Source organism: Pangasianodon hypophthalmus, chromosome 16 (assembly GCF_027358585.1).
Source record: "Pangasianodon hypophthalmus isolate fPanHyp1 chromosome 16, fPanHyp1.pri, whole genome shotgun sequence".
Lineage (NCBI taxonomy): Eukaryota > Metazoa > Chordata > Actinopteri > Siluriformes > Pangasiidae > Pangasianodon > Pangasianodon hypophthalmus.
The window spans coordinates 362,501-375,000 of record NC_069725.1 but is presented as its reverse complement, the minus strand read 5'-3'; the positions used below and the strand labels follow the sequence as shown (position 1 = coordinate 375,000).

Sequence of the window (12,500 nt, the reverse complement as noted above, 5' to 3'; positions counted from 1 at the left end):
GAAGCTGACAGTTACACACTTACAGGTTCTGTTAAAGTTTTACACTGACTCACTGGCGCCCTCCACCGGTCTGTACACACACACACACACACACACACACACACACACACACGGAATCTACTACACAGTCGTTACTTTCTACACTCGAGTCACTCTGTACAGGTGTCGAATTATTGACTGTAGTCCAGAAGAGCTTCTGTAGCACAAACTGCTGGAAAATACAAATCAAAATAAAATACACTAACTGCACTATTCGTCCATGTAGCACACAGTTACAGAAGGGAATGATTTATAATCGCACTATCGGGTGTCACACAGGTGAGGATGGGTCCCTTCTGAGTCTGGTTCCTCTCAAGGTTTCTTCCTCGTATCGTCTCATGGATTTTTTCCTCACCACCGTCACAACCAGGAAATTCATTACAGTTTTCACATGAAGTCTGGTTTATTGAAGTTATCAGCTGTTCGCTGATGGAGTCCTGAGTGCAAAACTGCTCCAGCAACTGCAGCCCCAAAGCCACTACAGCAATCACAGTCCCAAGCCAACACAGTGCAGCTCCCCATATGTGATCCCCAAACCATCTCCACAGCCCCCAGGTGGCTCCATCCCCAGCAATCCCACTGATCTTCAGACCGTCCATACGGAGCCCCAGCAGCAGCGAGCGACTCAACCGATGAGAACCAGAAGTAGGGCATCAGGATGGGTCAGGCAGCGAGGAGGAGCAGAAGGGGTCAGAATCACTGATATCTCAGGAGTAGCATGTGTAGCTCAACAGAGAGAGAGAGATGGAGAGAAAGGAAGAGATTATTAGGTAAGCTTTCCTGTACCTAAGAAAACTATTCACTAAAGGCTTGACTAAACAAATATGTTTTCAGCCGAGACTTAAACACTGAGACTGTGTCTGAGCCCCGAACACTAAGTGGAAGGCTGTTCCATAACTGTGGGGTTTGTAAGAGAAAGCTCTACCCCCAGCTGTAGCCCGCACTATTCGAGGTACCAACAAATAGCCTGCACCTTTTGATCTGAGTAGGCGTGAAGAATCATAAAAGACCAAAAGGTCACTCAGGTACTGTGGCGCGAGACCTTTTAGTGCTTTATAGGTCAATAGTAGTATTTTATAATCAATACGAAATTTGATTGGGAGCCAGTGCAGTGTGGATAAGATAAATTCCTGCTGATCAGTAATAGTTTCATTAACAACTTTAGACGTATATACATACATATATATATATTTAACAGATTGATACTGAGATGGTGATAATGATTGAGATTGGGATTGAGACTGCGTTTGGGATTGAGATTGAGATTGTGATAATGACTGAGATTGAGATTGAGATTGAGGTTGGGATTGAGTTTCGGATTGAGTTTGGGATTGGGATTGAGATTGTGATAATGATTGAGGTTGAGGTTGGGATTGAGATGGAGGTTGTGACTGAGATGGAGTTTAGGATTGAGTTTGGAACTGAGATTGAGGTTGAGATTGGGATTGAGATTGTGATAATGATTGAGACTGCGTTTGGGATTGAGATGGAGATTGTGATTGAGTTTCGGATTGAGGTTGGGATTGATACTGAGATTGTGATAATGATTGAGGTTGAGTTTAGGATTGAGTTTGGGATTGGGATTGAGGTTGTGATTAAGTTTAGGATTGAGGTTGGGATTGAGATGGAGGTTGTGATTGAGATGGAGGTTGTGACTGAGATGGAGTTTAGGATTGAGGTTGGGATTGATACTGAGATTGTGATAATGATTGAGGTTGAGTTTAGGATTGAGTTTGGGATTGAGATGGAGGTTGTGATTGAGATGGAGGTTGTGATTGAGTTTAGGATTGAGTTTGGGATTGATACTGAGATTGTGATAATGATTGAGGTTGAATTTAGGATTGAGTTTGGGATTGGGATTGAGGTTGTGATTGAGTTTAGGATTGAGGTTGTGATTGAGATGGAGGTTGTGATTGAGTTTAGGATTGAGGTTGTGATTGAGATGGAGGTTGTGATTGAGTTTAGGATTGAGTTTGGGATTGAGATGGAGGTTGTGACTGTGATTGAGTTTAGGATTGAGTTTGGGATTGAGATGGAGGTTGTGACTGAGATGGAGTTTAGGATTGAGTTTGGGATTGGGATTGAGGTTGTGATTGAGTTTAGGATTGAGGTTGTGATTGAGATGGAGGTTGTGATTGAGTTTAGGATTGAGTTTGGGATTGATACTGAGATTGTGATAATGATTGAGGTTGAATTTAGGATTGAGTTTGGGATTGGGATTGAGGTTGTGATTGAGTTTAGGATTGAGGTTGTGATTGAGATGGAGGTTGTGATTGAGTTTAGGATTGAGTTTGGGATTGAGATGGAGGTTGGGATTGAGATGGAGGTTGTGACTGAGATGGAGTTTAGGATTGAGTTTGGGATTGAGGTTGGGATTGAGATGGAGGTTATGATTGAGTTTAGGATTGAGGTTGGGATTGAGATGGAGGTTATGATTGAGTTTAGGATTGAGGTTGGGATTGAGATGGAGGTTATGATTGAGTTTAGGATTGAGTTTGGGATTGAGATGGAGGTTGTGACTGAGATGGAGTTTAGGATTGAGTTTGGGATTGAGATGGAGGTTGTGATTGAGTTTAGGATTGAGGTTGTGATTGAGATGGAGGTTGTGATTGAGTTTAGGATTGAGGTTGGGATTGAGATGGAGGTTGTGACTGAGATGGAGTTTAGGATTGAGGTTGGGATTGAGATGGAGGTTGTGATTGAGTTTAGGATTGAGGTTGTGATTGAGATGGAGGTTGTGATTGAGTTTAGGATTGAGGTTGGGATTGAGATGGAGGTTGTGATTGAGTTTAGGATTGAGGTTGTGATTGAGATGGAGGTTGTGACTGAGATGGAGTTTAGGATTGAGTTTGGGATTGAGATGGAGGTTGTGATTGAGTTTAGGATTGAGGTTGTGATTGAGATGGAGGTTGGGATTGAGTTTAGGATTGAGGTTGGGATTGAGATGGAGGTTGGGATTGAGTTTAGGATTGAGTTTGGGATTGAGATGGAGGTTGCGCTTCTCCTCCGCGCCGCTAGGAGTCAGTGTGACAGCGCCCCTGCTGCTGCTGAGCGGCTGTGTTTCCGCAGTGGAGAAGGAGAAGCCGCTGAGAGCAGTGTTAGGGAAACGTGGCCTTATGAGAGAGAAAGCGGCGGATACCGGATGAGAATCGAGTTTGTGTTTCTCTGCACTCTGTCCTTCTCTCTCTCTCTGTCTCTGTCTCTCTGCAGCTCCGGGTTTGTTCTCCTCTCACCTCTGATCCTCTGTCGCGATGGCTGATGTGGAGCAGAGTTCCGGCCTGAACAGCACCGAGAACGGAACCGACACCGGGAACGGAACCGCGGCCCGGTTCGTGGCTACAGCCGAGGGGACAGCGCTGGCGTACGGCAGCCTGGTGCTCATGGCCCTGCTGCCCATCTTCTTCGGAGCTCTGAGATCCGTCAGCACCTCCAAGAGCAAGGTGAGTCCACTACCACCACCACCACCATCATCATCTTCATCATCATCTACATCTTCATCATCACCGTTATATAATTATACTCACTATGATGATGATGATGATGATGATGATGGTGATGAAGGTTTCCCAGCTGTAGGTCTGAACTCCAGTAAAATCAGAGTTAAAGATGTTTTTATCTTTGAGCTGATAAGAGTTTCCTCTGTGTGTCTTTAATTATTTAATAAACTGCAGCACTTTATTCCCTTTTTCTAAACTTTAAACTCATCAAAAGCTTCAGAGTAAATTATTCTAATATAGTAATTATTGTAATAATTATTTTAATTCTAAGATTATTCCTGCCTCCTGTTTGTGCAGCACTTTTCTGCTCCAGATGGCAGCAAGGCTTCATTTATTAAACTGTAATCTTCCTCACACTTCGCTTAATTTTAATAAATTAGAATAATAATCACAATAAACTGTCATCATAAACACGATAAACTCTAAACTCACGCTGCAGATTAACTCTAAACACACACACAGTAATCATTCGTTTGCACTGTAGCTGTAATAAGATGTATATCGTGATATTTGCATTAAACTTCTTCTAATTCAGTTAAGTGTAGAGTTTAATTAGAATATTTATAAACTCATTAACTCATTAGAGTAAAAATCTCATCACAGCAACTTTAACTAATTAATAATTAATGAAAATTCTTTGTTTTTAAAAACAACACATGATGGAAAGTGGCTGAAGATCCTCTCTACAGCTTTTCAGTCAAATATGAATATACATGATTATGCATGAATATGCAAATTACAACATGTCCTCCTGTCATCGCTAGCATTAGCTGATTAGCCTCGTAGCTAAACTAGCTCACATTAGTGAGAGGGATTTGAGTCTCAGAGTCTCACTGATTCATTTAAACCTCTCACAATAGATATATATAAAAATTTTGTTTGTGTTGCCGTGACAACCACCCTCTGACCATTTGCTAACATTAGCTGTTCTAGCTAGCTTAGCAGGCTGAAAGTTTCCTGGTAGCCAATCACCATCCTCTAATAATTTGCATATGTAATTAATAGTCTTAGTGACATCACAGTCTGAGCTCACCTGTAGCTCCGCCCCCAAATATTTTTAAGTAAACATAGAATAGATCAATAGTAAATAGAGAATCCAACTTCTGGTTGTTGCTATAGAGACGTATAACCTTTGCAGCAGTGCTAATGTAGACACAGTTTGTAGCAATATATTTTTAAAATATAAAAAATTTGTTATTAATGTAAGAGTGTGTAAAGTAACGCGAGTTTAATTGTGCTGTTTGTGCACTAACGCTAGCTAGCTGCGCTGCCGTGTTTATTATGTGTCCGTAGTGCGCTGTTTAACGAGTCGTGTGTTTTATTGTTTAAATTAGAGGAGAGGAAGGTGTGATGTCTGGACTGAGGTCACACGCACAATCCGAACACCTACAACTCTTATTTTTAATTCCGAAACGCTGCGACTCTCGCGCTGTACGCCAGCGTTTAACTTCCTGAAAGTAAACAGTGATTACTGTCATGTTATATTTTTAATCACGGCGCATTTATCGCACCATCGCACGCAGCTTTGCGGCTTATCATTGTTCATGTTACTGACTTCCTGTTTGTGTGATGATGATAAACAGTTACAGTAAATATTCCTGGTGTTATTTCATATGTGCGAGCTTCAAAAGTGTTAATCATCATCGCCCCCTAGTGGAGGTATTCCGAACTGCAGCAACAAACTAACGTTTTTTTTTATGGCTGCTTTTGAGAATGAGTATGAGAACTAAATTTGTGTCTGTGTGTGTGTGTCTGTGTGTGTGTGTCTGTCTGTGTGTGTCTGTGTGTGTCTGTGTGTGTCTGTGTGTGTCTGTGTGTGTCTGTGTGTGTCTGTGTGTGTGTGTGTCTGTGTGTGTGTCTGTGTGTGTCTGTGTGTATCAGAACTCCTCAGATATGCCTGAGACCATCACTAGCAGAGATGCTGCTCGTTTCCCCATCATCGCCAGCTGCACACTGTTCGGCCTCTATCTCTTCTTCAAGGTAAGCAACGACCACATCATCATCCTCACCTTCATCCTCACCTTCATCCTCACCTTCATCATCCTCCTCACCATGTGTCTCAGATCTCAGGACCAAATTCAGAGTGAAAAATTGAGTGTGTGAGTGAGTGTGTGAGTGAGTGTGTGAGTGAGTGTGTGAGTGAGTGTGTGAGTGAGTGTGTGAGTGAGTGTGTGAGTGAGTGTGTGAGTGAGTGTGTGAGTGTGTGAGTGAGTGTGTGAGTGTGTGAGTGAGTGAGTGTGTGAGTGAGTGAGTGTGTGAGTGAGTGTGTGTGTGAGTGTGTGTGTGAGTGTGTGTGTGTGAGTGTGTGTGTGAGTGTGTGTGTGAGTGTGTGTGTGAGTGTGTGTGTGAGAGTCTGTGTGTGAGAGTGTGTGTGAGAGTGTGTGAGAGTGTGTGTGAGAGTGTGTGAGAGTGTGTGAGGGTGTGTGAGAGAGTGTGTGAGAGAGTGTGTGAGAGAGTGTGTGAGAGAGTGTGTGAGAGAGTGTGTGAGAGAGTGTGTGAGAGTGTGTGTGAGAGTGTGTGTGAGAGTGTGTGTGAGAGTGTGTGTCTGTGTGAGAGAGTGTGTGTGTGAGAGTGTGAATCCACAGCTGATTCTTCTCTACAGGTTTATCTAAAGCATGATGTTCTGAGAAATAAAACTCAGGTCTGCGATTATTATTATTCAGCACATCAGCTTCAGGAAACGTTCCTTTTTTATTTTATAGATTTTCTCCCAAGAGTACATCAACTTACTGCTGTCCATGTACTTCTTCGTGCTGGGGATTTTAGCTCTGTCACACACGCTGAGGTGAGTGAGCGCGCGTGTGTGAGCGCGTGTGTGAGCGCGTGTGTGAGCGACAGTTTGCTGGTTAATAAAGTGCTGTGTTTGTGTTCAGTGAGCGTGTGTGTGAGCGTGGGTGTGTGAGCGTGGGTGTGTGAGCGTGGGTGTGTGAGCGTGTGCGTGAGCGTGAGCGTGTGAGCGTGCGTGCGTGTGTGTGTGCGTGCGTGTGTGTGTGCGAGCGAGTGAGTGAGCGAGTGAGCGAGCGAGTGAGCGTGTGTGTGAGCGTGTGTGTGAGCGAGCGTGCGTGTGAGCGAGCGTGCGTGTGTGTGAGAGCGTGTGTGAGAGCGTGTGTGAGAGCGTGTGTGAGAGCGTGTGTGTGAGCGTGTGTGTGAGCGTGTGAGCGAGTGTGCGTGTGAGCGAGTGTGCGTGTGAGCGAGTGTGTGAGCGAGTGTGTGTGAGCGTGTGTGTGCGAGCGTGTGTGTGCGAGCGTGTGTGTGCGAGCGTGTGTGTGCGAGCGTGTGTGTGCGAGCGTGTGTGAGCGTGTGAGCGTGTGTGTGTGAGCGTGCGAGCGTGTGTGAGTGTGTGTGTGCGAGCGTGTGTGTGCGAGCGTGTGTGTGCGAGCGTGGGTGTGCGAGCGTGGGTGTGCGAGCGTGGGTGTGAGCGTGTGCGTGAGCGTGAGCGTGTGTGTGAGCGTGTGCGTGTGAGTGTGCGTGTGCGTGTGAGTGAGTGAGCGTGTGTGTGAGCGTGCGTGTGAGCGAGCGTGCGTGTGAGTGAGAGCGTGTGTGTGAGCGTGTGCGTGAGCGTGAGCGTGTGTGTGAGCGTGTGCGTGTGAGTGTGCGTGTGCGTGTGAGTGAGTGAGCGTGTGTGTGAGCGTGCGTGTGAGCGAGCGTGCGTGTGAGTGAGAGCGTGCGTGTGAGCGTGTGTGCGTGTGAGCGTGTGTGCGTGTGAGCGTGTGTGCGTGTGAGCGTGTGTGCGTGTGAGCGTGTGTGCGTGTGAGCGAGTGTGCGTGTGAGTGAGAGCGTGCGTGTGAGCGTGTGTGCGTGTGAGCGTGTGTGCGTGTGAGCGTGTGTGCGTGTGAGCGTGTGTGCGTGTGAGCGTGTGTGCGTGTGAGCGAGTGTGCGTGTGAGCGTGTGTGTGAGCGTGTGTGTGTGAGCGTGTGTGTGAGCGTGTGTGTGAGCGTGTGTGCGAGCGTGCGTGTGAGTGTGCGTGTGTGCGCGAGCGTGTGTGCGCGAGCGTGTGTGTGTGAGCGTGTGACAGTTTGCTGGTTAATAAAGTGCAGTGTTTGTGTTCAGTCCCTTCATGAACAGATGTCTTCCTGCTAATCTGCCCAGTAAACAGTACCAGCTGCTCTTCACTCAGGGCTCAGGAGACGGCAAAGAAGGTGAATATTTCTGAATGTTTCTGCTGCAGCGTGATGCGTTTATGAGTCATGTGACATCAGTAGAGCCAATCGGCATGTGAATCCGGAATGATTGACAGTTGCGTGGGTGTGTTGACCTCTTCGATATTAACTGACCCCTGGAAGCCCCGCCCCCTTCCTCACATCTCACATTAGTGTGCTGCGTTTGATTAGAAGTCTTAACCTGTAATTCCCAAAGCCAGAGAAAACAACCTCAACTCCTAAACTGCTTCTCAGTGATGAGTCTCCCGGTTTACGGCGTGACGTCAAATCAAAATGGCCACTCGCAGCATCTGCGGTAAACACAGCAGCGCTTCGTCCCTGTAAACGCGTTACACTGTGCACACACTTCATTACCTCACACACACAGACATGTTCACTTATTAAACCCGTAACACTGACTCTACACATCACTGTTCTAAATACACTGAACATCACTCAGCACAGATAGCTGGCTAGCTCGTAGCTTAACAAACACCACCCTGCGTGCGTGCGTGCGTGCGTGCGTGTGTGCGTGTGCGTGTGTGTGTGCGTGCGTGTGTGCGTGTGCGTGCGTGTGTGTGTGCGTGTGTGCGTGTGTCCTGCAAGTAATTTGTGATGAGAGTTTATTGAAAATGGATTTTTGTTCCTCTTTCAGAAATTGTGAACTACGAGTTTGACACTAAGGATTTGATTAGTTTGGGAATCAGCAGCGTAGTGGGAGTGTGGTACATCCTGAAAAAGGTACAACACACACACTCACAATTACGCACACACACACACACACACACTCACAATTACGCACACACACACACACACACACACACACATATACACACACACACACTCCAGTGTGCTGCCCAGGTCAATATTTTGGTCTAAAAAGTGCTAGTAATGTAATGTAATGTAAGAAAACACACACTGCAAGCAGGTTAAACGCTGTAACGGAGATGAAGGACATTCACATGGTCACATGATCACATGGTCACATGATCGCGTCTCAGTCGCTGGTGAACATTCCGGCTATGAGCCGCGTTCTCTTTCACATCACACACCAAATATAGTGTTTGGAAAAGATTTTATTTTTATGTTGTGTGTGTAAATCAGGAATCTCTGTTCTGTTAGCAGTGACACTGTGTGCGTGTGTGTGTGTGTGTGTGCGTATGTGCGTTTGCGTGTGTGCGTGTGTGTGTTTGCGTGCGTGTGCGCGCGCGCGCGCGTGTGTGTGACAGCACTGGGTGGCCAATAATCTGTTCGGCTTGGCGTTTGCTCTGAACGGAGTGGAGCTGCTTCACCTGAATAACGTCAGTACCGGCTGCATCCTGCTGGGGGGGCTGTTCATCTACGACATCTTCTGGGTCAGTTCCTCTCTCACGCCTCACATCTGCACTCATTTACACAGATACAGGTGCAGGTACAGGTGCAGGTGTAGGTACAGGTGTAGGTATAGGTGAGGCAGAATTCAGTCCAGACACAGAGTCCAGAGTGTGATGTGTGACGCGACTGTGGTGTAAGAGGAATAAAACACTTCAGGATGTTGGCTGTGACTCAGAGCAAAACACTTCCACACACACGTCCAGTGGTTGAGTGTTGTTGGGGAGAGCTGGTGAGGAACTCTGCTACAGAACTCTGATAAGGGAGTTGGAGTCATCGGACATTTTGAACTTTTATATGTGTGACGTTTCACCATATACACAAAAAATATGTTTCTGAATGTATAAGATAATCAGAAATAAATACAGATTGTCTGCATGCAGTCGTAAACTCAGCAGTAAATTACAGCCTCGAGAACATCAGCAACTCTCAGAAAGTACAAGTAGAATAAAAGGAAATAAACAGGATGTGGATATTATACTGCAGTAATGAGCGAGTGCGGAGTGTGATATCATACAAACAAATATTAAAGCTAAAATAAACTGAACATTTACAGTATGAGCAGCTGCACTAGCGGTTTGAATCCGCTCATTAAACATGAGGAAGTGATCCTCGTGCAGATCGCTGAACACCAGCAGCACTGCGTGTCGAGGCCAGGAGTAAACATGCAGTGATATCGAACAGAAAGTCAATTCAGTTTTACTTTGTCTCTAAATTTATCCTGCATGTGAATAACACAGAAGCTCAGACTGTTCCGCTTAATGTACGTGACATAGAGAACCTGAACTTACGCTGAGACCGTGCGTGATCTGAACAGCGCAGTGCGTTTGACACGTGACGAGAGAGAGAGAGAGAGAGAGAGAGAGAGAGAGAGAGAGAGAGAGAGAGAGAGGGAGAGGGAGAGAGCACGTAAATCACAGACATTATAATGAACTCGAAGCTTAAATCATAAAGAATTCACAACAAATATGATATGAAGTTTCCTGTCTAAGCTTCAGGTGTTAATCTGTGCACAGAGCCGATCAACACTTTGTTTTTATTTCAGGTGTTCGGCACTAACGTGATGGTGACGGTGGCCAAGTCGTTCGAAGCTCCGATCAAGTGTGAGTCCAGTTCTTTATTAATTCTCCGCCGATACGTTACAGTCACAAAACTAAAGACTTCAGGAATTTATTCAGTAAAAGTTACCACTGAGACGCTTTACTGAGCATCTGCCTGAACCTGTGTGTGTGTGTGTGTGTGTGTGTGTGTGTGTGTGCGTGTGTGCGCTCCTGCAGTGGTTTTCCCTCAGGACCTGCTGGAGAAAGGCCTGAACGCCAGTAACTTTGCCATGCTGGGGCTGGGAGACATCGTTATTCCAGGTACAGGACCGGAGCAGACTGAGGGTTTTATCAGCAGGTGAATTAGGGGGCGTGGTTAAAGACGCTACTGCAGGTGTGTTTCAGCTCTCACCTGCCCCCTAGTGGACAGAGCTTTTAATCCTGCAGGTGTGTAAAAGGTGCGCAGGTGAGAATGTGAAGCTGTTGCTGGCGTAGCAGAAGCATCGTCATGTTTCAGGTGAAATTCCGCTTCTTCAGCTTTGACAGATTTCAGGATCAACATCCTGTTTAAAGATCAGCGCTGTGACGTCACGTCAGCTCTAAACTGATAAACCGCCTGAACGTCTCATCACAGTGACACTAAAGTGCTATTGATGACTTTAATACACACACATCTGCAGTATTTAAGATCCTGAGAGAGAGACAGAGGGAGACGGAGAGCGAGACAGCAGGAAAGAGAGACAGAGGGAGAAAGAGAGAGAGAGCGATTTAATAAATTATGTGACTGAAGATAAAATCATGTCTGTGTTTGTTCTCAGGTATCTTCATCGCTCTGCTGCTGCGTTTTGATGTCAGGTACACTTCCTCATCTTCTTTCTGTAACACACACGCCCCACACACACGCCCCACACACACGCCCCACACACACGCCCCACACACACACACACACGTCATCTCAGGTTTTTTTAATCACTCGTTCTTTCCCTCTCTCTCTCAGTTTGAAGAAGAACACACGCACGTATTTCTACACCAGCTTCCTGGCCTACATCTTCGGCCTCGGCCTCACCATCTTCGTCATGCACACGTTCAAGCACGCTCAGGTGAGAGAGACGCACACACACACACACACACACACACAGGTACAGGTGACAGTGTGTGTACTGATGAGGTGTGTTTATTTCCCAGCCTGCTTTGCTGTACCTGGTCCCGGCGTGCGTGGGCTTCCCGGTGATCGTGGCTCTGTTTAAAGGGGAGCTGACGGAGATGTTCAGGTGACTCCTCTGTTTATTTCTCTACACACTGTAGGTAAAGGGTGAGGGGTGTGGCCAGGTGGTGGGCGTGGCCTTGTGATGGGCGTGGCACAGGAATTCATTAATAAAGCAGTGAAGCTGATCTGAAGATGAACTTTCAGCTCATTTGGGATGATGGTTACTAAGACCTAGTGATGGTTACCGTGGTGACGGTGAAACCGTGACTTTCGGAACGGACACGCACCACTCAACGGCCCGGTTACGTTTCCATGGCAGCGGTGAGGGGGAGGGGCTCAGCGTGGCTCACGTGTTTTATTGCTTTGCCATGACTGAATTATAACTTTAAAGTCATTAAGTTTTAGTATTTTATTTTTATTATTTTATTTTTATTATTTTATCTGACACCAGGTAGGGCATTTATTCCCTGTTTTAAACCTTTTAAGTAAACTGCAGATCTGAGAAATAATCCTCGTTATTTTCGTTAAAAAGCTTTTTTTAAGGCATAAAAAAGAAAACCTGAAATGATTATTGGTTCCCACTGAGAAATGTTATAACAGGAGCGTTTAAAGGAGCAGTGTGTAATCTTAATCGCGTTTTAAAGAGAAAGGGGCGGAGCTAAGTCATTCTGTTCCAGCTGGGGGTGGAGCTTATTTATGGGCTGGAAAAGCGTGATTAGAAACAGAACTTGAATAAAGAAGTAAGAGAAACACTTCTAAACTTTATAAACTTTATACTACGGTTTAAACTGCTCGTAACATCGAACATTATTCCTACGTTTTCTTACTCTGAAGTAAAAACGTTCCTGGGAGGAATTTTGTGATCCGTCTTGTAAACGATGATGAGATTAAACTGATTAAAAGATTAAGAACAGATGAAGTGATGGTTTAAATGTGCGTATGTTAAATTCAGGTGTAATGTTTTGTGGATTAAAAGATTAGATGTGATTTACTCCTGAGAGAATAATGTTTCCTGCGGCATGTCAGTGACTCGTGAGTGTTTTATTGACGTTATTTTCTCCTCGTAATCTGTGATATCAGCGTGAAAACGCAGTGCTGTTGCTCAGGACTGACTTTTTCAGACTGTATCAGAGATTATAAAATAAAATGTAAACACAGCTTCTCTCTTTCCCTCTCTAAAGAACTGCTTTTCTCTTTTCCTGTGTTT

The 12,500-nt window shown here is 45.5% G+C and overlaps 1 protein-coding gene across 3 annotated transcripts in view; it reads left to right on the top strand.

Annotated features, from left to right (window-relative positions):
- The first annotated feature begins 3,088 nt into the window (after window positions 1-3,088).
- hm13 (histocompatibility (minor) 13) overlaps window positions 3,089-12,500 on the top strand; it is a 15,771-nt gene continuing 6,359 nt past the window's right edge. The window contains exons 1-11 of one of the 3 annotated variants that reach the window (XM_053240871.1): window positions 3,089-3,479; window positions 5,418-5,516; window positions 6,239-6,321; window positions 7,587-7,675; window positions 8,331-8,416; window positions 8,905-9,030; window positions 10,092-10,149; window positions 10,324-10,407; window positions 10,905-10,941; window positions 11,084-11,186; window positions 11,272-11,357. In XM_053240871.1, the coding sequence (XP_053096846.1) occupies window positions 3,291-3,479; window positions 5,418-5,516; window positions 6,239-6,321; window positions 7,587-7,675; window positions 8,331-8,416; window positions 8,905-9,030; window positions 10,092-10,149; window positions 10,324-10,407; window positions 10,905-10,941; window positions 11,084-11,186; window positions 11,272-11,357 (1,040 nt within the window). In that variant the 5' untranslated portion in view covers window positions 3,089-3,290. The remainder of the gene's footprint in view (window positions 3,480-5,417; window positions 5,517-6,238; window positions 6,322-7,586; window positions 7,676-8,330; window positions 8,417-8,904; window positions 9,031-10,091; window positions 10,150-10,323; window positions 10,408-10,904; window positions 10,942-11,083; window positions 11,187-11,271; window positions 11,358-12,500) is intronic. The other 2 variants (XM_053240872.1, XM_034311935.2) reach the window with 2 other exon arrangements.